This window comes from Armigeres subalbatus, chromosome 1 (assembly GCF_024139115.2).
Source record: "Armigeres subalbatus isolate Guangzhou_Male chromosome 1, GZ_Asu_2, whole genome shotgun sequence".
NCBI classification, from domain to species: Eukaryota; Metazoa; Arthropoda; class Insecta; order Diptera; family Culicidae; genus Armigeres; species Armigeres subalbatus.
Window position 1 is genome coordinate 186,332,291 of NC_085139.1, and position 27,733 is coordinate 186,360,023.

At 44.2% G+C, this 27,733-nt stretch overlaps 1 protein-coding gene across 1 annotated transcript; it reads left to right on the forward strand.

Annotated features, from left to right (window-relative positions):
• On the forward strand, nucleotides 1–27,733 carry LOC134205597 (tudor domain-containing protein 1-like). Its single transcript, XM_062680976.1, has 9 exons — nucleotides 1–172; nucleotides 1,643–1,846; nucleotides 1,957–2,598; nucleotides 3,578–4,260; nucleotides 4,328–4,812; nucleotides 4,994–5,802; nucleotides 6,100–6,525; nucleotides 25,513–26,295; nucleotides 26,592–27,733. Exons 3-9 carry the CDS (start codon nucleotides 2,032–2,034, stop codon nucleotides 27,528–27,530), a joined length of 4,692 nt encoding a protein of 1,563 aa, XP_062536960.1. The 5' UTR covers nucleotides 1–172; nucleotides 1,643–1,846; nucleotides 1,957–2,031; the 3' UTR covers nucleotides 27,531–27,733.

Here is a 27,733-nt window from a genome sequence, read left to right on the forward strand (position 1 = left end):
TAAGAGTTTTTTCAAGTTTGACGGTTTTGGCAGGAAAGTAATTTTGTTCAGTAAATTTCTATAATTTTTGCAATTAAAGCCATTTCAATTGTAAATAGTGCTGTAAATTGAATTGAATAACAAAGAAATCAGGCTCAAAATATAAGGCAAGGCAGTAATCTAGGTAATAAAGGTAGGTGGAATAGAGTCGTGTGGGTCCATTTTATTCTAATTTTCAGAAGCCATATGGTCGGGGTTCAGCCAAAACGCACCAACCGCCAACGAAAAATTACCCATTTTTCTGCCTAAACTTTCGTTTAGCAGATTTATTTAATCGCAAATCGTATCGGATATCCCTCAATCTAATAAATGACGTAAGCTGACCTGCATAGTAGGCGAAAATGCGGGTTGTGATTGTGAACTGCCCATGCGAAATGTCCATACAAATCTTTATTTTAGTTTCTCATGATTTTCTCAACTTGGACAAACAAACTTGGAACTGCTCTTAAAACTACCTGAGGAACTTGACTTGATACATATCGTGAGTCGTCCATAGTTATGTTTATTTGGTTCAACACACACATAAGTTTCGAAGACCATCGTCCTGGGGGGCCGTTCAAAAATTACGTCCAAGGTTTGAGGGGGGGAGGGGGGTCAGAGTTTTGTGACAGTTTGTGACAGGGGGAGGGAGGGGGGTTCGTCTTATGTGACGTCCGTTCACAAGAAAAAAATACTGAAAGCATTTTAGAAACAACTTGCATTTTAAAAACATTCAAACTGTTAGTAAGGGACATAACTCACTATGTTATTGTGAAAATAGTGTACGAAAAAGATAAACCACAGTAATCGCTAAAATATAAATGAGACATGTACGTACAGGGGGAGGAGGGGGGTCAATTATTTGTGACAGTTTGTGACAGGAGGGGGGGAGGGGGGTTGAAAATGCCGAAAAACGATGGACGTAATTTTTGAACGATCCCTGGACTAACTTTATAAAAATGTTTCTCGAGCTTAGTAGCATAACTGCATTGATCGATTGCTCTTCAACGAGGTCTGTTTTCAATAAAAACTCAACTGGACTAAAATTCATAACTATGATTATTGCAATTATCCTATATCGCACTTAAGCACAAAATCTATGGCAAATTGCTGAAAGTTGAAATTAGAAGAAAACAAAGACAGAAACGGATCGATGCAGTTATGTACAATCTTATGATATTGAGCGCGAGATATAAAAGTCTATTCTGTTGTTATTGATACTAACTAGACAATATGTGCGGTCCTTATTACGCATTTGAGCATTAGGTACTTTGTAATTTAAACTGTTTGCAAACTTGACATACTTACATGATATATAATACTTTGCTGTCGCTTTGCATGCTACTGCTATATCGTGTTGCATTACAATGTATTGAACTTCAGCAATGACTTTGACCGCCATTTGTCTTCGCAATGATACCAGGGTTTGTCTTCTTCATCAACAGACTACAATTGGCCCTAATGATGTATCCAGTGGCATTCTAACGCCATGTCTGTTCTAGTGAAACTATTTGCGGTTATTTTAACACATACGTGTATCGATCCCATCTTGTCTAAGTACAATCTCCAATTTTAAGCATAGCATGGCAGCTTTTTTAATTCCTTCCTTTTTTATTTTTTACAGAGCGCCGAACGAGTGTACGAGCAGCAAAAAGAGCATGCTGACAAAACCATCACCGAGATAACCGACTACTTCTTCTCGCTGCACAACGTGCTACAAACGGCCGAACAGGAGGTTTTGGTTTCGGTACGAAACCAATTTCAGAAGCTTCACGCGGAAACTGAAAACGTTCGAAAGGAACTTTCAGCTTCGGAACGCAATTTGACGGTAAGTGATGATGAATTTACTCATAGCTGAAGAAATGTATTCACTATCATTTTTTGTATCAGTCTATAATATAACTATACTCAACCAGCATATCATTTTTACATTCACAGCGTTCGATCGAGCAGTTGAAAACATTCGAAATAGCTCTGCCCAAATCTACACTGTTGTCCGATATAATTAAGGATATGAAGAAAACACTGCACATCGCGCCCGTAACGGCATACTTTGAAGAACCAAAGGAAAATCCATTCCAGTTTCGTGAACGTGAGCCACTTCGAAAAGAAATTCACAAGTACTTCGCGTTTGAATGCAAGCCCACCAGTTACCATCCGCAATTGATGCCATTCTACAGCGAGCAGCCCTTTCCTGTGCTGGAACCCATAAAGTCACCGGATATACCGCATTCACCGGAGCCTACATCCGTTCCGAATAACACCCCTTGCAGAAGCTGGCACAGCAACCGAAAACGCGGATCCGAAGCAGGTGGAGTGTTGAATAAATCCTCGGTTTCTTCGAGCCATTCTGTGAAGGATATGGAAATAAGTCGAATATCGGAGGAACCGGAAAATGTACAGTCGAATGCATCGAGCAAAGAGGTCGAAAATCAATCCAGATCCAAGAATAATGATGGCAAGTCCGCAACTACTCGCCATTCCAGTGCATCGTCACGATCAAGAAAAGCTAGACATGCCGACGAAGGAAGCAGCAGCGTCTCCGTGTATGGAAAAGTTTCCAGTACTACTTCCGTGAAAGTGAGTATATTATTTTTGGGTGTGTTTTTACGTTGGTTCGACGACATTTAGCGGAAAACCTTTTCGAGCTTTATTTTTTTGCGTTTAGCATTATTTTGTGGGGTAAAAATTAAAAGGGAAGGGGTTTCAATACCAGAATTGGAATTAATGGCAATCAAATCATGCAATTGAAAATGTATTGAACATTGTTTCGAACTATGAAAAAACAAACTAAATTAATGATTTTGTGTGTGCGTGAAGTTAAACGATTTACAATGATATGGAAATGCTAATATCATCTTTCAAACTTAGACGTACATGTTCGTGATAGAATTAGAGGCGAAAGTGTAGAATTGATAGTTCCGTTAGGATACGGCAGGCATGAAGAATGTCTTTATATAGAAGTCGATTTGAAAGCGAGCGGAGGGCATAAATTTGTGATGGCACATATCACACGACCTTCCTTCTGCCAAGCTCCCGTATGAGGGGAGGGAAGAATATCAGTGTGGAATGTATTGATGTTTTTTAAAGCTGTTACTAGATCAAATCTAATACATTTCAATTCATGCGTTTTAATTCGCCATAATAATCATTAGGCGATAACAACAAGCCTCACCAACGAGCATTATTTGTTTACTTTGCTTGATAGGTAGACGGTTTGACAGTTCAATAGGTAGCTTCACTCTTTGCGCAACTCTATATAATAGACCTCTACCTTTCCCGTGCTAAATTTTTCGAATGTGCCACATTCAGCTTCTCCTTTTTCTTGAAACGCCAAATCATCACTCGTCCTTTATGATTTATTACCTCTATTATTCAAGCATATATAATTTTGTACGATACTGTATTTTATGCTTTCGTTCGCGCGAAAGCTCTGCAATGGGTTTATATTTGTATTTGATATGGTTGATAGCATTGTTGTTAACGTATCGCTAGCATGTCGTTTCATTCTAAAAAATACTCAAAGAGATTTAAAATTGACCATACTTTGTATTCACAGGAAAAATCTCAAAGTCCAGATGTGGAAATAATTACGGAAAGCAAGCATCGTTCTCCATACAGTCACAAATCACATGGAAATCGACCAGTGCCAGAAAATAAACGTGCCTCCGTAGGTCGTTTGAAGTCTCAAGGATCAACCTGCTCCGACCGTAGCAACTCAAATCAGCCAGGACCATCGTCTGTTTCCCCGGCCGATAACTCTCGTGCTGATAGTAAACTCGTTTACGAGATAAATCCAATCAATCCGGATAACGCAACGTTTATCAAGTATAGCCAGAAGGTCAACGTTACGCACGTGATAAATCCGCACAAATTCTACGTCCAGAATCAGGCCTTCAAGCAAATAGTCAATAAGTTGTGTCGCGATGACGGCGAGGACGCGGAAATTCCCCAGGAAGTCAAAATCGGCACACTGTACTTGGCGCAGCCGACTTCCGAACGACGCTGGTATCGGTCCCGAGTCCTCGGTTGGTCGAAGAAAACCAAAAAATATGAGGTTCGCTTCGTCGATTATGGTCGCACGGAAGAGATTCCACATGAAGCTCTTCGGGTGCTGGAAGAAGATATGCACGGGTTCGACGATGGAGCATTCGAGTGCTCTTTGTACGATATCGTGCCTGCTAAAGGAAGTAAGAAATGGGCTTCTGAAGCGAAACAGATCATGATTGACTTTATCGAGAAGTATGTTTCCGAGTTTTAATTTATATCTAAACATCTAATATTATTTGCTGCAATTATTTCATTCCAGCAAACAATTGATCATGTACGTGGTTCAAACTGAAAAGGGGAAAGCCGACCAGGTGGATCTCGTCATGCAAACCATCGACAGCCCGAAATCGTTGCGTGAGTCTCTGATCTATCTGAACTTTGCCGAACCGGATCGGAAACCGCCTAAGCGTAACGAAGACGCCTTGCGGCGAATAAGTCAGCTGCAGAAAGTCAAGAAACGTTGGATTCAGGATTACAAACGGCGCATCCCAAGTCGGCCCTTGGACAAGGACGATGTGTTCAAAACGAAGATTACGTTCTCAATTTCACCGAGCGAATTTTTCATTCGTAGAAGTAGCTTGCAGGATTCGTACAACAAGATGCAAATCGAACTAGCGGACTATTGCTCCAAGGAGGCCCGAGTTGCTTATTCGCCCCATGTAGGAATGGTGTGCGCTTTTGCTGAGAAGGATCGCGATGAGCTGCTGATCTGGAAGCGAGGACGGGTTGTTAAAGTTGGTGAAGGTAAGTTGATGTCACTATAGTATCTGTTATGTGTAGGTAGACGGAATATGCAAAGGATTATTATCCATGAATTAGCAAAAAAATATCCTCTTTGTATTTGCAATCAATCTCATTAAAGAATAGGAAAACATTATGAATTAATCGTTTTCTTATTTTACATTCGCCATCATATTTGTTTTAGGAAACTGCGAGTTGTTTTCAGTGGATACGGGTCACACATTAACCATATGCTGGCAGGATATTCGTGAGCTCCCGAAGCAATTCATTTCCCCCTTCGAGTTTGCCGTCCGTTGCCGGCTAATGCATGTTCAACCATTTAAGCAGCACAAGTACCGCTGGACGGAGGAAGCAATCCAAAGCTTCAACCGTATCGCTGTGTCGTCATCCGTTTTCCAGCTGATTGTGGGAGAAAAGCAGGACGAGTGCTACGACGCTGCTCTGTACATTTTGAAACGCTTTTCCGACACTTGCGTCAATGCTTTGATGGTGAAGAACGGATTTGCCGTCTCTACGGGACCCGAAAGTGCGGTTGTGGAGCGCTCCAAGGAAGTCGAAGAAGTCCCGGTTAATGCATCACAAGGAAATACCAGTGATGGAACTGCTTCCAATAGCAGAAAATCTGTGTCCGAAAGGCGACAAGTGAGAGTTCGGGTGGACATTCTGCGAGTGGTTAACCCGAACGAGTTCTACGTGAGCCTGGTGAAGAACACTACCGGAATTGCGCGGATGCAGGAAGAAATCCAGAACAAAATGGATGAGAAAATGGATGACGGTGACGACAAAACCAACTGGAAGCAAGGGGAAATGTGTTTAGTGTTTCCAACGACGATGAAAGGTCGTGGTAACGAAGCCATTGGCTGCGAGTGGTATCGGGCTAAAGTGTTGGAAATAGTCGACGACAATAACTACACGGTGTTCCTGATCGACAAGGCGTTCATCATGAACTCGCATTACTCCAACATGAGTACCATTCCGGTAGAATTGAAAGAGGTAAGCAATTTTTACATGTATTTTGTGGAGAAATGCTTCATATTAATAATTATGGTAAACTTGTTCTCTTTATGTATTTTTATATAAATGTTTCAATTATATGATAAAATATCTGGAAATAGTTAACACATGAGGTTAGTAAATTAATGTTTCTAAATTGAGTAGTACATTATGGTTGAAATTTTTATAATTTAAAATTATGGCACGTCGATAAATTGTAGCAAGATTGTATTAGTAGAATTCAAATTACACAAATTAAATTTTAATCCAATAAACTAATGATATCAACTATTGCAGGTACACCCGGCAGCAATTCGTTGCTTTCTTGCTTGCATCAGCCCCACCGCTCAGCAGAAGATCTGGAGCTCATCCGTGATCGACGCTTTCAAGGTCTCCATTGAAAAGTTCAAATACTACTCAATTTCCCTGCACGGACAGAGCGTGAACGATTCCCTGCCCGTGATCCTGTGGGGTATGACAATGGAAAACGTAAAGGCCCTCTCACCACAGATGTACAACTACACAAACATCAACAGTAAGCTCGTTGTGTACGGTTATGCGCACCTTAAGGAAAAGTTTCCACCCCTGTCGGCTGCCTTGTCGGTGGAGGAGGAGCTAATGCGACACTACAAAGCATTCGACAAGTTCATCGAGGATCTGGATGTGGAAATGGTAGACCCCACTGATGAACCGAATTACAGCGAATCGTCGGATGCCTACAATGTAAGTCCAATTAAAAATGCAACTCGTGCTAAACAGTACGTCACGCAAAATTGAATGTTTTCTTGCAATCCTTTCTGTCTCTCCGCGTTTTTTTTCTTCTAAACTAGCGGTTTTTAACCTTTTTCTTGAGAGGTATCGCTTCGAACTTATTCTTTCATTGAGGTCAGAGGTACACCCGATTTTTTTAGCTGTGAATGAAAATAAGCGTAGCTTATAAGATACATTAAAAACGGACCTGAAAACTAACGAGATAGGGGGAATGACGGCTTTGGCAGGTTTTGTTCTATTATTGTCAGGGGGGTTTTCTATAACTAATTATGCTCAAATTTAGGCAACAAAAACCCCCCTGACAATAATAACCTGCCAAAGCCGCCATTTCCCCTATATGGCTCTACAAAATTTTGTCTCAAATTTTCTTAATTCCGTGGAACTGTCTAAGGACTTTTGCAGGCTTCCGAGCCTTTTGAAAGGAAGCTTTCAAGCCTCCTGAAAATAGGATTCCAAGTCTCTTGATAGGAATCTTCGAGTCTCTTGAAAGAAGGCTTTCGAAACTCGTGAAAGGTGGCTTCCGAGCCTCTTGAAATGAGGTTATCGAGTCTCTAAAAAGGCGGAACTTTGAAGGAGGCTTCCGAACCACTTGAAAGGAGGCTTCCGAGCTTCTTGAATGGAAGCTTCCAAGCCTGTTGAAAGAATGCTTCTGAGCCTATAGAAAGGAGGCTTCCGAGCCTCTTGGAAGGAGGCTTCCAAGCCACTTGGAAGGAGGCTTCCGAGCCTCTTGGAAGGAGGCTTCCGAGCCTCTTGGAAGGAGGCTTCCAAGCCACTTGGAAGGAGGCTTCCGAGCCTCTTGGAAGGAGGCTTCCGAGCCTCTTGGAAGGAGGCTTCCGAGCCTCTTGGAAGGAGGCTTCCGAGCCTCTTGGAAGGAGGCTTCCGAGCCTCTTGGAAGGAGGCTTCCGAGCCTCTTGGAAGGAGGCTTCCGAGCCTCTTGGAAGGAGGCTTCCGAGCCTCTTGGAAGGAGGCTTCCGAGCCTCTTGGAAGGAGGCTTCTGAGCCTCTTGGAAGGAAGCTTCTGAGCCTCTTGGAAGGAGGCTTCTGAGCCTCTTGGAAGGAGGCTTCCGAGCCTCTTGGAAGGAGGCTTCCGAGCCTCTTGGAAGGAGGCTTCCGAGCCTCTTGGAAGGAGGCTTCCGAGCCTCTTGGAAGGAGGCTTCCGAGCCTCTTGGAAGGAGGCTTCCGAGCCTCTTGGAAGGAGGCTTCCGAGCCTCTTGGAAGGAGGCTTCCGAGCCTCTTGGAAGGAGGCTTCCGAGCCTCTTGGAAGGAGGCTTCCGAGCCTCTTGGAAGGAGGCTTCCGAGCCTCTTGGAAGGAGGCTTCCGAGCCTCTTGGAAGGAGGCTTCCAAGCCTCTTGGAAGGAGGCTTCCAAGCCTCTTGGAAGGAGGCTTCCAAGCCTCTTGGAAGGAGGCTTCCAAGCCTCTTGGAAGGAGGCTTCCAAGCCTCTTGGAAGGAGGCTTCCAAGCCTCTTGGAAGGAGGCTTCCAAGCCTCTTGGAAGGAGGCTTCCAAGCCTCTTGGAAGGAGGCTTCCTAGCCTCTTGGAAGGAGGCTTCCAAGCCTCTTGGAAGGAAGCTTCCGAGCCTCTTGGAAGAAGGCTTCCGAGCCTCTTGGAAGGAAGCTTCCGAGCCTATTGGAAGGAAGCTTCCGAGCCTCTTGGAAGGAAGCCTGAGCCTCTTGGAAGGAGGCTTCCTGAGCCTCTTGGAAGGAGGCTTCCTGAGCCTCTTGGAAGGAGGCTTCCGAGCCTCTTGGAAGGAGGCCTGAGCCTCTTGGAAGGAGGCTTCCGAGCCTCTTGGAAGGAGGCCTGAGCCTCTTGGAAGGAGGCTTCTGAGCCTCTTGGAAGGAGGCTTCCTGAGCTCTTGGAAGGAGGCTTCCGAGCCTCTTGGAAGGAGGCTTCCTGAGCCTCTTGGAAGGAGGCTTCTGAGCCTCTTGGAAGGAGGCTCTGAGCCTCTTGGAAGGAGGCTTCTGAGCCTCTTGGAAGGAGGCTTCTGAGCCTCTTGGAAGGAGGCTTCTGAGCCTCTTGGAAGGAGGCTTCTGAGCCTCTTGGAAGGAGGCTTCCGAGCCTCTTGGAAGGAGGCTTCCGAGCCTCTTGGAAGGAGGCTTCCGAGCCTCTTGGAAGGAGGCTTCCGAGCCTCTTGGAAGGAGGCTTCCGAGCCTCTTGGAAGGAGGCTTCCGAGCCTCTTGGAAGGAGGCTTCCGAGCCTCTTGGAAGGAGGCTTCCGAGCCTCTTGGAAGCCTCTTGGAAGGAGGCTTCCGAGCCTCTTGGAAGCCTCTTGAAAGGAGGCTTCCGAGCCTCTTGAAAGGAGGCTTCCGAGCCTCTTGAAAGGAGGCTTTGCAGGCCTCTTGGAAGGAGGCTTCTGAGCCTCTTGGAAGGAGGCTTCTGAGCCTCTTGGAAGGAGGCTTCCTGAGCCTCTTGGAAGGAGGCTTCCTGAGCCTCTTGGAAGAAGGCTTCCGAGCCTCTTGAAAGGAGGCTCTGAGCCTCTTGAAGGAGGCTTCCGTGCCTCTTGGAAGGAGGCTACCGAGCCTCTTGGAAGGAGGCTACCGAGCCTCTTGGAAGGAGGCTTCCGAGCCTCTTGAAAGGAGGCTTCCGAGCCTCTAGGAAGGAGGCTTCCGAGCCTCTAGGAAGGAGGCTTCCGAGCCTCTTGGAAGGAGGCTTCCGGGCCTTTTGGAAGGAGGCTTCCGAGCCTCTTGGAAGGAGGCTTCCGAGCCTCTTGGAAGGAGGCTTCTGAGCCTCTTGGAAGGAGGCTTCCGAGCCTCTTGGAAGGAGGCTTCCGGGCCTCTTGGAAGGAGGCTTCCTGAGCCTCTTGAAAGGAGGCTTCTGAGCCTCTTGGAGGAGGCTTCCGAGCCTCTTGGAAGGAGGCTTCTGAGCCTCTTGGAAGGAGGCTTCCTGAGCCTCTTGGAAGGAGGCTTCTGAGGCCTCTTGGAAGGAGGCTTCCAGGCCTCTTGGAAGGAGGCTTCTGAGCCTCTTGGAAGGAGGCTTCTGAGCCTCTTGGAAGGAGGCTTCCTGAGCCTCTTGGAGGAGGCTTCCGAGCCTCTTGGAAGGAGGCTTCCGAGCCTCTTGGAAGAAGGCTCTGAGCCTCTTGGAAGGAGGCTTCCGAGCCTCTTGGAAGGAGGCCTGAGCCTCTTGGAAGGAGGCTTCCGAGCCTCTTGGAAGGAGGCTTGAGCCTCTTGGAAGGAGGCTTCCGAGCCTCTTGGAAGGAGGCTTCTGAGCCTCTTGGAAGGAGGCTTCCGAGCCTCTTGGAAGGAGGCTCCTGAGCCTCTTGGAAGGAGGCTTCCGGAGCCTCTTGGAAGGAGCCTTCCAGGCCTCTTGGAAGGAGCCTTCCAGGCCTCTTGGAAGGAGGCTTCCGAGCCTCTTGAAAGGAGGCTTCCAAGCCTCTTGGAAGGAGGCTTCAAAGACTCTTGGAAGGAGGCTTCCAAGCCTCTTGGAAGGAGGCTTACGAGCCTCTTGGAAGGAGGCTTCCGAGCCTCTTGAAAGGAGGCTCTCGAGCATCTTGAAAGGAGGCTCTCGAGCATCTTGAAAGGAGGCTTCCGAGCCTCTTGAAAGGAGGCTTCCGAGCCTCTTGAAAGTAGGCTTCCGAGCCTCTTGAAAGGAGGCTTCCGAGCCTCTTGAAAGGAGGCTTCCGAGCCTCTTGAAAGGAGGCTTCTGAGCTTCTTGAAAGGAGGCTTCTGAGCTTCTTGAAAGGAGGCTTCTGAGCTTCTTGAAAGGAGGCTTCTGAGCCTCTTGAAAGGAGGCTTCCGAGCCTCTTGAAAGGAGGCTTCCGAGCCTCTTGAAAGGAGGCTTCCGAGCCTCTTGAAAGGAGGCTTCCGAGCCTCTTGAAAGGAGGCTTCCGAGCCTCTTGAAAGGAGGCGCCAGCAAAATAAAAAACTGATATTCCGGCAAAAATGATGTTTGTTAGCTGATTTTCGGCAAATTATTTGCTAATTTTCAGCATTTTTGACAGATATCTCGGCAAAAAACATGTTTGCTGGGGCACGGCTGTGCGGATGTCGGTAAAAGTTGGCCATTTTGCTGAGATCCCAGTAAAAATATTAAGTGTGTACCCTGCATGCCTGCTAACCATCTACGTTTCCTTCCTTTCCTACCTCCGGTTCTTTTACACCATTTCCCCTTTTTTTCCCCACCACGTGGCTACTCACGAACACTGTGACTGTTCCGCTGCTTCACGAACTCGCTGCTGACTACCACCTGTTCTCGCTCCCAGAAGCAGTGGTTGGGGGAGGGATGCGGCCAGCCGACTAGTCCACTCCTTAGATCGTTCTTTGGACCACTTCCGACCGCACGGCGACTCAAACGAAGACAAAACCAGAAACAAAAGCCTCTTTTGATTGGAATTTTGTCTTCCGTTGAAAATTGGGACAAACAGCACGCTCAGACTCAAGCCTTTTCTTTCCGGATTATTCGCTTCGCTGCCTGCGTTTCCTGCCGTGATTCGCTCCCTTGATTAGGCTATGCGAAGCCGCGTTGTCTTACGTTCGGTGCTGTTGCCCTACCCGAGTTCGCTGCTTTTGCCTTGGCCTGGCTTATCTGATTGCGCAGATCCGGACGGTTAACCCTTTGCTTCGCTTATGTTGTTCCTTCGTGCGTTTTCCCGCTAACAGCGTTTCTACTGATTCCGGGGTCAATCGTTTTTGCCCGGTTGTATAACGCATCACTTCGTAGTTGCGATCATGTTGGCCTTTATTTTTTATTCTTTGATTCATCAGCAGACAACTTAGGTCCTAATGATGTTTATCTTAATACTAATAAAAGTAATTATAATAAAGTCTTCTTTATGTTTCCGCACTGGCCTTGTGACAGCTAGCGGTCCAAGTGGGTGACGAACGGAAACGACGCGTTTTGGGTGTGTTGGTTGTGACCGACATATTGCATGACCTTATTGCTGAGATCCCCACGAAATAGCAATCATCCTTGATCGGGATCCTTCAAACTTATTTTTTTTTACCGGGATCTCAGCAAAATGTTAAACTTTTACCGAGTTTCGCACAGCCGTGCCCCAGCAGACATGTTTTTTTGCCGAGATTTCTGTCAAAATTGCTGAAAATCAACAAAAAAAATTTCCGAAAATCAGCTAACAAACGTCATTTTTGCCGGGATATCAGTTTTTATTTTGCTGGGCAGACGGCTGTGCGGATTTTTGCCGAGGTGCAGAATTAAAAACTGAGTGTGTTGATAAACACCCATATAAACCATTAAAATATTCTAAGTCTAAGTGTTTTTCCTTGAAAAAGACTTACACACTTAGTTTTTATTTCTGCAGCTCGGCAAAAATCCGCACAGCCGTGCGCCAGCAAAAAAAAAACTGATATTTCAGCAGAAATGACGTTTGTTAGCTGAATTTCGGCAACATATTTGCTGATTTTCAGTAATTTTGACAGAAATCTCGGCAAAAAACATGATTGCTGGGGCACGGCTGTGCGAATCTCGGTAAAAATTGACCATTTTTGCTGAGATCCCGGTAAAAAAAATTAAGTGTGTAGGCTTCGGCGGTCCGATTCGCAAATTAAAATCAAATTAAACTTAAAAGTGACAGTTCTGAAATTATGAAATCTCCCGCTCATAAGAATGGCTGGTGATACCCAGCAAGACCAACAAAATATCTATCAAAAATGATTCAACATCTTTCAAAAGTAATCTTGCTCTGCGAGCAAGAAAAAATTTGAACTGTCATTTTTAAGTTTAATTTGATTCTAATTCGTGAATCGGAGCAAAGCCTTAGAATAGCTTTTTGAAAACCGAAATCCAAAATCCGCGTAAAAAACGACTTCTCCAAGCCAAAAAACATTTTTTCACGTGTTTTCCGACCTTTTTGAAAAACCGCGTAAAAAACTGCGTAAATCCCGAAATCCGCCAAAAAAACGACCCCAATAATGTAATTCTGATTTCCGTGTTTTTCCTTTCTCAATCATGAAATATACACTGGCCTTAGGCCCGATGCTCACGTAGCGTCTTTTCAACGCTGCGTGCACACGGCGTTAAAAGGACGCATGTGTGCATCGGAAAAAAGCGGTAACGCAGCGTCGCCGCACCGATGCACACCTGCGTTTTTTCAACGCCACGTGCACGCAGCGTTGAAAAAACGCTACGTGGGCATTGGCCCTTAGATCGATCAGATGCATGCATTCACATTTTTCAGTAGGCAGGAGACCTTTCGTAGCTGAGCGATAAGGCGTATGGTTTTGTACGAAGCATACCATGCTGATCCCCGAGCAGCAGAAAATAACTCAATAATACTTCATTCTGTTAGTATCGCGCGAAACTGCCTGTCACTGTGTAACTGACAGTCGAACAATAACGTCCATCAGAACACGTAAACCTATTATATCCAATTACTTACTAATTTGATGGGACAGCTCCTATTCGATGAACCTACGCTTCCAGTCGCCCTGCACGTGTAGCGCCCTCTGGTCCTCTCTAACTACAAAAAGCTATCATGTACGCGGCTCTTCCGGGCCCTCTACTAACGTTCTTCGGGCATACGAAAAACGTGTCCAGCCCACCGCACATTGCCGTGTTTTATGAGCTTAACAATAGCCAGCCCTTTATACACATGCAGGGTTCGGATTTCTCACTCACTCACGCGCCAACAGATCTCTCCACCATGCATTTTATCCGGATAAATTACAGTGCGATAAACTCCGGTGCGAAAAATTGTTATCCTTTTTCCCATGTTTCGCGAAAATCAAATGCTGCTTACTTTGCTTTTCCAAACTGATTGAATCTGATAGAGTTTCCATTTCCCGGTAATTTTCGTGTCCCGGGATTCGGGATGAACTTGTACGTATATCCCGCGAAATCCCGGGATCCCGGGATTTTTCTATGTTTCCTTAGAAAACTTATTTTTTGATTTAAAAACTATTTTTTTCAATGTTCAGGGGTGAAGTTCATATTTTAGAAAGACCAGAAAATACAGATTTCAAAAGTTAATTGTGTTCAACGTAATCGCTTGCTGCGATAAAGGTGAATCAACTCAATTATTATCGGAGTTCGATCATTTAACGTAAGTTAACTCGATAATTTAACGATAATGGGGTTAATAGATTACGCGATTAAAGTTGGTATACGATTTTGACAGAAGCCGAGAATTGGACAAATTGATTGCAGCCTGTTGACCAGAGTTGATTTTGATCGAAGCGATACCGTGACCTGCCCTAATTCCGCGCATTGCCTAATACCGTGGATTTTATCCAAATTGATGAATATAGAGGTACTGTCTGTCATACACATCACATTATTTGGTGAAATACACAAATATATATCAGAAAATGTTAGCAAATTATTATTGTGGGTATTTGTGACGTAAATTAGGCGCTAAAAAATAAATGTGAAAATGTATGGCTCGACCAGCCAAAGTTTGCATCCGCTTAGCAAAACGCTTAAAATTATGGTTATATTTCCAAGTCTTGTAACTTGATTTTTAAATGATATTTACTTCCAATATCTCATTAAGCCCAGTTTTACAGCTATGAAAAATGAGCTGGGTACTGAAATGGTATTTAAATTTCTTGTTTTTGCATTTTTATTGATCAAAACAAATGTCGCGGTATTAGGTCATCTTCTTCGCCAGTAGTGCCTAATACCGTGACTAGGCTATACCGTGAAGTTGATACTCAGAAAAATAAAACGTAACCATCACATTGAATACATAGACCACTAGACAATATCGTATAGGTATTGAAACATTCATATTAAATATCTACGACATTTTATGCGTAGGATTACTAGCGAAGCATCATTCAGATGAATTATATATTGCAATATGTATTACATCCAATACTTCCTCAAAGAGAAACTTCTGTTGGAAGACTTGAAGGTGGTATACATCTAATGAACATACAAATCGTCTTTATTGTGTCGTTCAGCACATACGAATACAATATCTTTTATGCGATATTTACCACAGACTATAGACGTAAATATTTTTCCTGTGCAGTTTCCTTTAGAAATAAAGATAGAGTATTTTTTATCTGAATACAAATCCTCCCATTGTCTTCAAATTTACTTAGACACTCGATTGGATATCATCTATCTAAAACCTAATGAAATGTAAAGCAAATTATTTGAAAAATTAATAAACGCTTTTATTCCGTCAATATAGAGAAATTCCTAACTTCCCAATGAAATGATTCTTTTCCCAGTAGGTATCTGTGTAAAATAGTAAATTTTTATGACGTTTTTTAGTATGTATGACCTAATAATTTAATTGAAATTTGTATATGTTTCAATTATTTACTCATTTTATTGTAAATGTGCTCTTAAGCTCATCATTTGAGCTTGTTTGATAGGGCACGGTATTAGGAAATTTTCTGCGCGGTATTTGGAATCTTTTTCGGAATGTATGCGGTATTAGGCATATTCAAAGTCAAATGTCGAATACTATTTTCTTCATTTTTTATGAGTTAAAATACAAAACATATTTTTACCTTCAAATGTATTTAATATTGATTAAAGGGACATAGTTTTCAAGAGTGATTGTTGCAAAATATATTTCATGTAGTGAATTTATTGTGGACACGTTCTTAACCCCACGGTAATAGGGCATGTCACGGTACACCAAAAAAAATTAGGCAGAGCATCGGGGTCGGCCCAATTGTACTTGCGCATGTGTTAGAAAGTTTGTTGTTCGAATGTCGATTTGAAGAACATGAATTGGATCAAGAATTGTTTTGGAGGCGAATTATCGAAGAATTAGCAAGGCGAATATCAGCAAGTGAACACAATCTCGCTGTAGACGGGAGATGCGTAGGAAGCAGGCGCCAAATAAATGTAGCTGATCTTGTACTGTAGATACTTGTGGTTTAATTAATAGAGAGCTGTAGCTGCTGGAAAAAGTATCAGTCAGTAGTCCTCCATTGAGTGGTATAAGGGAATCTAATATGTTTTGTGAAGGTGTTCTATTAATCTCCGATATTTTCATGTCTATTCCTCGCTTACTAATTTAATAATAAGATGATATCGATTGTGCATCACAAAGAACCTTGGCTCTGTATACATGCCTGAGCCTACCAAATAAATGAATTTGGAAAAAAAATCATTTCTGATGGGATATAAATATATGAGTTTATCACCTCAGTTGGGTTTCGCGTTCCAAACAAATAACTTTTGTAAGAAGAAAAATTACAGTTTGCGAACCGGAAATGAAACAGTATTTTTTGTCCCGGGTATCCCAGGATTTTCGGGATTTCAAAAATAATATCCCGGGAATCGGGAAATCCCGAATTTCCCTAAATCCCGGGATGGAAACTCTAGAATCTGACGATGCGACACGATAAGCAGAAGTTTCAATACAGCAGTTTTTTTCTTAGTTTTCAATTAATTTATGTGGTGGCGTGGTTATAGTGGGCGCTCTAAACATTTTAAAATTGTTTTGGGTTCGAATCCCATTGCAGTCCTAATGTTTTGTAAATATGCTTGTAAAATTTATCTGGAGATTCTACGAGAAGGAAAATTTGTGGATTAAAATTGAATTATCCAGCGAGCCGGCGCTCACGAATTTATCACCCGCCATTCTTTCCGGATTAAAATGTTGTGTGAGAATAATTCCTCACAGTGAACATGAAAATCACACTCCGCATAATGGATTAATCATCGTGATTCATGCGACGTCGTTAGATGTCGTACTCCTGTCACCGCCGAATATTGTTAAAAGACTCATAAGCCTCTTCCACGGCACAGCGTTTAATCTAGTTATTCACCCTTATTCTTGTTTACGTAACGAATCCGCTTTCGAACGAAAGTTGATGCGCATTCTCGTTCACGCCAGCAAAATCAAATGGGGAAACGATTCGTCCGTAAACAAGAATAGGGGCGATTATCTATACCGTCCGTAGTGCTCAGGAGCATATGCAATCTTGTGATAATGGTAACGCTTCTTTGCATACCAGCTCTTCTATTCGCTCCGTCGAGCGGTATATTGAACAGTAAATTCGAGAGTGCATCGCCCTCCCGAAATCCATCTGAAGTTACAATTATTATTATTTATTCAGACTAAGGCCGAAGTGGCCTGTGCGGTATATAAGAGTCTTCTCCATTCGGCTCGGTCCATGGCTACACGTCGCCAACCACGCAGTCTACGGAGGATCCGCAAGTCATCTTCCACCTGATCGATCCACCTTGCCCGCTGCGCACCTCGCCTTCTTGTTCCCGTCGGATCGTTGTCGAGAACCATTTTCACCGGATTACTGTCCGACATTCTGGCTACGTGCCCGACCCACACCGCAGTCTTCCGATTTGGGCGGTGTGAATGATGGATGGTTCTCCCAACAGCTGATGCAACTCGTGGTTCATTCGCCTCCTCCACGTACCGTCCGCCATCTGCAGTGCACCATAGATGGTACGCAGTACTTTCCTTACGGAAACTCCAAGTGCGCGTTGTTCCTCAACAAGCATCGTCCAGGTCTCGTATCCATAGAGGACTACCGGTCTAATGAGCGTTTTGTAGATGGTCAGTTTGGTACGGCGGCGAACTCTATTCGATCGGAGCGTCTTGCGGAGTCCAAAGTACGTACGATTTCCAGCCACTATGCGTCTCCGAATTTCTCTGCTGGTGTCATTTTCGGCAGTCACCAGTGAGCCCAAGTACACAAATTCTTCTACCACCTCGATTTCGTCACCACCGATGCAAGCTCGCGGTGGGTGGCTCACATTGTCGTCTCTTGAACCTCTTCCTATCATGTACTTTGTCTTCGACGTGTTGATGACTAGTCCGATCCGCTTAGCTTCCCTCTTCAGTCTGATGTAGGCTTCCTCCATCTTCTCAAAGTTACGTGCTATAATATCTATGTCGTCGGCGAAGCCAAATAGCTGGAAGGACTTATTAAAAATTGTACCACTCGTGTTAATCCCTGCTCTTCGTATTACCCCTTCCAAAGCGATGTTGAATAGCAAACACGAAAGATCATCACCTTGCCGTAACCCTCTGCGGGTTTCGAAGGGATTCGAGAATGCCCCTGAAACTCGAACTATGTACATCACCCGATCCATCGTCGCTTTGATCAACCGTGTCAGTTTATCCGGAAAACCGTGTTCGTGCATTAGCTGCGGCGTTGTATTCGCGGCATTTCTGCAGTACTTGACGAATGGCGAACACCTGGTCTGTGGTAGAGCGTTCACCCATAAATCCCGCCTGGTACTGCCCCACGAACTCTCTTGCAATTGGTGTTAGTCGACGGCATAAAATTTTGGAGAGTACCTTGTAGGCGGCGTTCAGCAATGTGATTGCGCGATAGTTGCTACAATCCAGCTTATCGCCCTTTTTGTAGATGGGACACACGACACCTTCCATCCACTCCTGCGGCAGAACCTCATCCTCCCAAAACTTGGTAATCACCCAGTGCAGCGCTCTAGCCAGTGCTTCACCACCGTGTTTAAACAGCTCTCCTGGTAGTTGGTCAACCCCAGGGGCTTTGTTGTTTTTCAGCCGGCCGATCTCCTCCTGGATTTCCTGGAGATTCGGAGCCGGAAGTCGTATGTCCTGCGCGCGCTTGCTTCCAGGTTCGTTACTATATCGCCAACGTTGTCTGCCACATCGCCATTCAGGTGTTCTTCGTATTTAATGCTGCCGCCACCTTTGGATCACCTCACGCTCGTTCGTAAGAAGGTTCCCGTTTTTATCCTTACACATATCGGGCTGTGGCAACTTGGAACTTTCGTGCGTTATTAGCGCGGTACAGTTCCTCCGTCTCTTCACGGTCTCGATCTTCCTGCTGACGCTTTTCCTCCTTAAAATCAAGTTTTGTCTGTTCCGCGCCCGTTTGTATCGTGCCTCGTTCGCCCTCGTGCGGTGTTGCAGCAATCTCGCCCATGCTGCATTCTTCTCCTCAACTAACTGCTCACATTCGCCGTCATACCAGTCGTTTCTCTGATCCGGAGCCACCGTGCCTAGTGCAGCGGTTGCGGTGCTTCCAATGGCGGATCGAATATCTCTCCAGCCATCTTCAAGAGATGCTGCGCCTAGCTGCTCTTCCGTTGGGAGTGCCACTTCCAGCTGCTGCGCGTAGTCTTGGGCTAGTCTACCGTCTTGTAGCCGCCCAATGTTAAGCCGCGGCGGACGACTCCGACGCGTGTTGATCACCGTCGAGAGTTTTGAGCGCAGACATACTGCGACGAGGTAGTGGTCGGATTCAATATTCGCACTGCGGTAAGTGCGTACGTTCGTGATGTCGGAGAAGAATTTACCGTCGATTAGAACGTGGTCGATTTGGTTTTCCGTTACTTGATTAGGTGATTTCCATGTGGCCTTGTGGATATTCTTGCGGGGGCAGAAAGTGCTTCGGACTACCGGACTACGTTGATGATGCTATAGTTGAAGAAACGGCCTTTTATCCTCAGCTTGCACATCCTTGCGTTGATTGGCTGCCACCCAATCACGCGTTAGCGCATCTTACCCAGCACTGTGAAGCCAGTTCCCAGCTCGTTGGTAATGCCACAGCTTTGGTAGAAGGTAGCCGCTCGATGCCCGCTTTTCCACACTTTCTGTCCTGTCCAGCAGATTTCCTGCAGCGCTACGACATCGAAGTTGCGGGGATGTAATTCATCGTAGATTATCCTGTCGCAACCTGCGAAGCCTAGCGACTTGCAATTTCATGTTCCAAGCTTCCAATCGTGATCCTTTATTCGTCGCATAGGTCGTTGCCGATTGTATCGAGTCGTATTATTTTCTATGTCGTTCGTAATAGACGAATTTCGCGCCAACTCGACCAGCGGTTGGCAGCACCATCTCAGAATCGAATGAAACTTGGTGTGCATGAAGATATGGTATTTATAAGCCACTCTGCATACTTAGTTTTTCAAAAATTGTCAAGAGTAACATTACAAAAAAGTGTTGTATGGCGGACTGTCGTGAAATTCCCAGAAGTTTTTTGGAAAAATATCCAAAAAATAAAATACCGATTTCTACACTGAAAAAAATTTGTTTTAAAAATTAAAATCGATATTACAAAAAAACCTCATCTCAGAAATCGATGAAATTTTTTCTGCAGATAGGTATTTTAATTATCTTACTTTTCTGGGAATAATGTTCCTGTGACATATTTAAGGAAAAAAAGTTTTTCTAACAAAAACTTTTTTCATGTCAATATTGAGTGAAAATTTATCAGCGTGTTTTATGCCTACAGCGCCAATTATAGGTTCAGTAGCCTATCATCAACCAACGACACATTTTGGAAGTATAAAAATTTGTTTAGGAAGCAATTTAGCATAATCTAACATTAATGTGGACCAACATTTGAAAAGGGTTTATGTTTTATTTGACTTTTTGTATCGAAGTAACTTAAAAACAATTACAAAAAAATAATTACTTTGAAAACGGGCAATGTTGCCGAAACGAAACTGAAGTGATATTTAATTATAATAGTGGAAAAGAAGATGTTGTTTTTCAGCAAAGGCTAACCACTGAACGGTGTAATTTAGAAACCGTTATAAAGCCTGTAAGCCTGTAGCCCCACTGTCAAACCCCACCATATCCTAGGCAGGCGCCACAACTCGCAGATGGCCTGGGGAGGGATCGTCAAGCCCTTGGACATAGTCCCTGCTGCCCCCTGAAGTTACAAATGACGTTGAAATTTCATCAGCAATCGTGTTAGCTTCAAGACAAACGAATGCAAAAATGGTAACTTGACTTTGAAACCTCGCAGTTAATAACTGTGGATTTGCTCAATGAACACTAAGCCAATATGATGAAGAAGTCGAAAAAACGCTTACTGCAAATATATGTCCATTTGATGAACGCAGCTGAACGCAAGTTCAAAAACGCTACGTGGGCATCCGACCTAAATTACCTTCCTCTATTACTATTACTCTATTATATCTTTACTAGTTTTTTTGATCCCATTGGAAGTTAGTTTGGTTGATCCCATTGGAAGTAGCACTTCGAATTGTGTGTCTTTTGTATCGCTTATTTAGTTGTGTAACTTGCTGTGATTATTTTACCATTTTGTGACATTTCATTGCTTTTGACTCGTTGTACTTAGTGTTGTGAAATTTGTGTTGGATGGTCAGTGATAAATATTGCGAATCGATCGTTTATCATCGCTTCCCTGATAGTGATATTGTTGTGACTTGTGACTGTTTTGTTTTGCAATCTATTCGCACTATCCCCTAACTGCACTTTTTCGGCTACCGTACATCCACACTGCAAGTTTAAGAGCATCTCCATCGACGATGTCATCCGCTTGTGATCACTGCGCGAGGCCAGTTAAAGCTGACGACGAGGGTATTACTTGCATGGCTTTCTGCGAAAGAATGGTACACTATAGGTGCACCGATAAAAAACTCAACAAGTCGTTTATCAAAATCGTCCATGAGAACCAAAACCTCATGTGGATGTGTGATGAGTGTGCGAAACTTATGAAGATGGTTCGATTCAAATCCGCTGTTTCGTCATTCAGTGATGTTGTTAACACTATCACTGAGAAGCAGGAATCCGCGCACGAAGAAATTAGGATGGAACTAACAAAACATGGTCAACAAATCGCTCAGCTAACCAAACGCATTGCTGCATCTTCTCCGGTCCTTCAACAACAAAGTGGCTCTACCCGACAACCTCCATTCAAAAGACGTCGTCAAGAAGACATAGGATCGCATAAACCTCTTCTTGGTGGCACGAAAATAGTTCCCGACGCCAGCGTAATAACCGTACCTGAGCCAATTCAACTGTTTTGGGTTTACCTTTCTCGTATCCATCCAAGCGCTAAATTGGAAGCTGTTGAAAAGCTAGTAAAGGATTGTTTAAAGTGTGAGGAAACTGTTAGAGTCATTCCTCTTGTAAAAAGAGGCATCGACACTAGTCGTCTGAGCTTCGTTTCCTACAAAATCGGAATCGACCCCAAGTTTCGAGAAGCAGCTCTTGACATTAAAACCTGGCCCAAAGGAATTTTATTTCGCGAATTCGAAGACAACAGCTCAAAAAACATGTTCTTGCCTCTGCTGAATACGCCAACCATCACGATTTCGCCCGAAGCCGGCTCGTCCCAGTTTACGACACCCTTATCCGGAATAAATCTAGAAGGTTAACTTATTTCAACGAACCTACATCATCTTCACTACCGGGACGCACGCTTGCCATCAGTACTGAGGAAGCCCCTAGTCGACTCATCACAGTCGAGCCATTCCTGCCAGCGATCTTCAGCCGTTCCGGTCCTGTGTTTGAGCTCGGTGAAGGGGTCTTCCGCAAGCAAGTATACACATGAAGGTAACACTTCTCTGCCTGAAAAATCTCCGTATTCCAGCGCTCTCGGTAATATCCGCCCCATAGGGACAATAGACAATCAGGACTTATCGTGTGCTACATTGACCATCAATCCGTTGGTTCCCGTTACTCCTGTTGGTGCCTCTTCTGTATCATCACTGGGACGCACGCTTGCCGCTAGCATCGAGGAAGTCCCGGATCCCCCCCAACGCAGTCGAGCCGTTCCCGCCAGCGTTCATCAGTCGTCCTGGTCCTGCGTTTGGGGCTAGAAATGGGGTCTTCCGAACTCCTGTGTTCGGCAAGTATGAACAACATTCAAATGGGTCTGTTCCTAAAGCTGCACTGTATTCTAGTGAACAATGTATCTCGCATATCTCCACGCCCTCCTATTCGCCCATCGTCGCTTGCTGGCCAGTCGCCTCTGCAGAGTGTCCAGGACGCACCGCAGTAAGCTTCTCGGGAGATTTTTCCAGTCCCTCTATCTCAGTCGCGCCATCTGCTGCCAGAGTTCATCCAAGTCGTCCTGGCCCTGAGTTTAGATGTGGATTGGAAATCTCCCAGCACGTTACTCCAGGCAAGTACCTATGCAACAATGAACATTCGCTGCCTGATTCGGATCTAACTTCCAGCAGTTCTCCGGTAGTATCATCAACCAGGTCGATCGATCGCGACACCGATGATCTCTTGATTTACTACCAAAACGTAGGCGGTATCAACTCAGAAGTAGACAGCTATCGTCTAGCAACATCAGCTCAGTGCTACGATGTTATTGTCCTGATGTTATTGGTACTGAATACGAAGCGTATCGGTGTGACCGAAATCCTGAAAATAGTAGGAAATCTACTGGTGGCGGTGTCATCATTGCTGTACGGCGTGGTTTGAAGGCAAGGCTAATTGAAAATTCCTCGTGGCAATGTTTGGAGCAAGTCTGGATATCCATCCAATTGAAGAAGAGCGCCATTTTCCTTTGTGCCGTGTACATACCTCCAGATAGAACACGTGACGTTGACTACTTAGATACCCACTGCCGTTCCGTCTTCACCGTAGTCGAGGGTATGGCAGCGGCGGATGAGCTTCTTGTCATTGGCGACTTTAATCTTTCCGGTGTTTCGTGGAGACAGTCTCACAATGGTTTCCTCTATCCCGATGGACATCGGTCAGTATTTCACTCGGGTGCTTTGCATCTTCTCGATGACTACAGCACGGCGATGCTATCTCAAATCAATCATGTAGCGAATTAGAATCAACGTTGCTTGGACTTATGTTTTGTGAGCAAGCAAGATGTCGCCCCGTTCATCGCCGCAGCTCCAGCTCCCATGGTTAAGCTCTCGTCCCTCATCACCCTCCTTTAGTTGTCCGAATTCCGGTGAGCCTGGCCAACGAGTTCAATGTATTTCCCGCTTCCGTATCATACAACTTTCAGAAGGCCGATCATCAAAGCATTGTCGACGTACTATCTGATATGCCTTGGGACGCTATACTTGCCGATAATGTCGAAAATGCTGCGTCGACTTTCTCGCATATCTTGGCATACGTTATTGACCGACATGTTCCCAAAAAGTACACAAGAACAGCTCTCTTCCGTCCTGGTACACTCGGGAATTAAGAGAACTTAAAACTGCCAAGAGAGCCGCCTTAAAGAATTACACTAAATACCGCACGTTTTCCTTAAAGGATCACTACGTCAGACTCAACAACGCCTATAAACGGGTCAGTCGTATATGCTATTCCCGATATCAAAGTAAGATCCAAACCAATCTCAAAACGCATCCTAAACTGTTTTGGAATCATGTCAACAAGCAACGCGGGAATCTGGCCTCCCTTCCTCTATGACATTTCAAGGCGAAATGTATCATCGGTATCATCACTGCAGGAGATCTGCAGACTGTTTTCGTTAAAGTTTGCTGACGTTTTTACCGATGAACAGTTTACCGACAACGAAGTACATCACGCAGCAGACAATGTTCCCTATATGGCCATGTACTAGGTGTTATCGACATCAGCGAAGAAATGATCTCCTCTGCTGCATCAAAACTAAAGTCATCGATCAAACCTGGTCCCGATGGTATTCCATCCAATTTCCTGAAAAGACACATTTCCAGTTTGCAGTATCCGTTGCTCCTCCTGTTTCGGCTTTCCTTATCCAGTGGCATCTTTCCTTCATGTTGGAAGATTGCACAAATGTTTCCTGTGCACAAGAAAGGGAACAAACGTGACGTGGACAATTATCGAGGAATAACTTCGCTGAGTGCAATATCAAAACTGTTCGAACTCGTTGTGATGGATCCTCTGCTTTCCCACAGCAAGCAGTATCTGTCTGAAACTCAGCATGGATTCATAGCCGGTCGCTCCACTAGTACTAATTTATTGTGCCTTACATCTTTCATCACGAACAGCATGACGAAAAGAGCTCAAACAGATGTCATCTACACAGATCTGTCAGCTGCTTTTGATAAGTTAAACCACTGCATCGCTATCGCCAAATTAGACAAGTTAGGAGTAAATGGCACTCTATTGGAATGGTTCCGATCATATCTATCCGGTCGCCAACTAACGTTTGCTATCGGCGACTGCAGATCTGATTCCTTTGTGGCTACATCGGGAATACCCCAAGGAAGTCATTTGGGTCCGTTAATCTTCCTACTATATTTCAATGGCGTGGATTTTGTACTCGAAGTTCCCCGCCTATCGTATGCTGATGACCTGAAAATGTTCTTGCAAATCCAATCCATCGAAGATTGCTATTTCCTTCAACGTCAGTTAGAATCGTTTGCCAATTGGTGTAACGTCAACCGTATGATAGTCAATCCGGCAAAATGCTCGATGATCACTTTTTCTCGGATTAAAAATCCCGTTAGATTCGACTACACGCTTTTGAATACCAGCATAGAACGTCTGAGTCATGTCAAAGACTTGGGCGTAATTTTGGATTCCCAGCTGACGTACAAAATGCATATCTCATACGTTGTAGGTAAGGCTTCCAAAACCCTGGGCTTCATCTTTCGGATGGGTAAAGAATTTTCTGACATTTACTGTCTAAAGTCTTTGTATTGCTCACTGGTGCGAACGGTGCCGAACGAATTGAGTCCGTGCAACGACGCTTCCTACGATTTGCTCTGCGTAGACTACCGTGGAGAGATCCATTACGGCTGCCAAGTTATGAAAGCCGCTGTCGGCTTATCGATCTGGAGCCGCTAAGAGAACGCCGTAACACCGCTCGAGCTGTACTTGTTGCAGACATTTTGCAAGGCCGAATAGATTGTAGTGACATTTTGGAACAGATTAATATTAACGTACAGCCGAGAACACTTCGCAATAACGCTATGTTAAGAATGCCATTCCGTCGGACTAACTACAGTATGAACGGTAGTATTGAAGGATTACAGCGTATATTCAACAGGGTTTCTACAATATTCGACTTCAACCTGCCTCGTCAGACGCTGCGTCGAAGATTCAAAGAATTTTTCACATCGCAATACCTAGATAGCTGTTTTAGTGTTTGTGTCCATTTTTTTAAAGTTTTTGACGATATGTATACTTATATTTTTTTTTATTGCCATCATTAGGACATAAGTAGTCTGTTGATGTAGGCCTTAAATAAATAAATAAATAAATAAATAAATACATATCTTCTGATATATGAAGGTGTTTTTGTTTAACAAAATTTATATATTTTTTCAAATTAAGCACGTTGTTATGTCAGGATCAATACCCAACATATTTAATAATTTCATTTTCTTATTTTTACTCTACTTATTCATTAGTATGACATAACGGATAAAGTGACACCCATCGAGCACTGGTTACCGGCTAAATCGAACGACAAGACGATCTTCGTCGGCATCCCGACATACGTAGACAACAACGCAGTTATCTTCTTGCATGATGTAGATAAAGAACGCACACTCAACGCCATGAAAGAGGTGATCAACGCCAAATTTGCCGACAGCCAGGCACTAACGACTGACATATTTTACTCCCCGGGCGATCCATGTTTGGCCAAATATCACTTGGACAGTCAGTTCTACCGAGCGGTTGTACGGAAAATGATCAGTGCGTGTCGATGTAAGGTCCAGTTCGTCGACTACGGTAACATTGAGGAATGCGATGTCAAAGACCTGCGCAAGAACGTTATCTGTGGGAATGTTCCCACCATGGCCAATAAGTACCGGTTAACGAATGTTGCTGCAAAGCAGCACGAAGGGATTTGGTCAGTTGAGGCACTTGACACGCTGCATGCTTTGGTCGTGGGAAAGCAGTGCCAAATTCGCGTTGATACTGATATGGATACAGATCCCGCTGGAGTCGTTCCTTGCTATCTCAAGACGACTGGGGAACTGGCGGTTGAAGTGTCGGATTACTTACTGGAACAAGAACTAGTCATCAGAAAGCGCGGTGTCTTCGAGGAGAAGGTTGACCAGCTTTATGATCCGTATATGAATCTAGGAGGCCCCAGCACCAGCGAAGCTGCAGCATCTACTGGGCGTTTGCGCATTGGTGCCAATTTTACCGTAAAGAACGAAACCGAAGAAGTTAGTGACGAAGAAGTAAGTATGTAGTCATAATCTGGTGTTTGGTATTTAAGCTTCAATCACAACATAAGACACACCTACAGGCGATAGTCTTTCCTTATAGTAAAACTCGTTCACAGCTTGCCTTTCCTCCCAACATGCATTGGAAAACAAGTGCACACTAATTATGCGGGGAATATTTAAAATCCGCTTTCGAAGAGAAGAAACAGATTTTTTCATAATATAATAAAAACAACATATTCAGTTGAAAAAAAAAACATTTTAACGAAAATGTAATGCTAGGTGGATTAATGAGAGTTTCTATTTTGCAGAATGAACATGGTGACGATATACAAGCTCGTGTCAACGAGAAAGAACTGGCCGACTTGCTGGACCAAGTGACAGCCGAGCAGAACCGTTCTGCTGTAGAAGAGGAAGATACTGGCGAAAATAGCTCCGGCATAGATTTGAACAAAGTACAATACTTTTATAGCTATGGTGACATTAAGCTGGAGCCTTGCTCGGGCTCGGAAGAGGAAGGCGAACTCAGCATTAGTGTCAAGAAGACTGAGGAAGCCAGTGACGGGAACATGACGGATGGTTCAAGCATATCATTCAATCCGCATGATTTCGACACATCCACTCAGATTGACCCTCCGCTGGAAATGACGCGACCCACTTTGAATGGGTACCCTGAATTTTGGTTGGACCCGTCCGTAGATGGATTCTATTGTGAGGTTACGAACCTCATAAATCCTTTCACTTTGTTCGTGTTTCCACAGTTGGACAGTCATATCCAACAAATGAAGGAGACTATGGCACGGATACAATGCTACGTCAAAAAGCATCGGAAATGTCCCGACATCGAAGCGAAAATGCCTTGCTTGGCTGTATTCAAACAAGATGGTTTCTGGTATCGAGCTCTAATTGAGGAGTACTTCCCAGACCGAGGTGAAGTGCGAGTTTTATACGTGGACTATCTTAACAAAGAAACGATTAGCGTAAGAGACATCCTGAAGTGCCCTGTTAGCTTGCGAAAAGTACCATTACGCAATGTGCAAATTCAGCTACATGCACTGCAAACCAACATCCGAATGCGCGAACAGGATGTTACGCGAAAATTGGTGGAACTGATCGAGGGTAAAAGATTGTATGCAAAAGTTGTCTCACACACTCCGAAGATCCAAGTTGAACTCTATAATGATGACAGGTGTAAACAGTTAGTTTATCACCAACTGATCAAGGAGAAATACTTCATCAAGGAGAAATGAGCAACGTTTTGAAAGAAGATTTTGTTTGAAGATGTACCTCAATTAATTTATTACTTATGTGACTGGAATGAGAATAATGAGAAAACACCCTGCACTTGTTCTGAACAAAGGCAAACGTATAGTTTTTTTTTCTATACTTGAATTCTATTATTATGAATATATTGCTGATAACGAAATAAAATGAAAACTAATGTATGATAATA

Bases quoted from the DNA above. Each gene is read 5' to 3' on its own strand.
- LOC134205597 (XM_062680976.1), top strand. From the start codon at position 2,032: ATGAAGAAAACACTGCACATCGCGCCCGTAACGGCATACTTTGAAGAA. The intron at 2,599-3,577 runs GTGAGTATATTA...TTGTATTCACAG, and splicing joins CCAGTACTACTTCCGTGAAA to GAAAAATCTCAAAGTCCAGA. The intron at 4,261-4,327 runs GTATGTTTCCGA...ATTTCATTCCAG, and splicing joins ATGATTGACTTTATCGAGAA to CAAACAATTGATCATGTACG.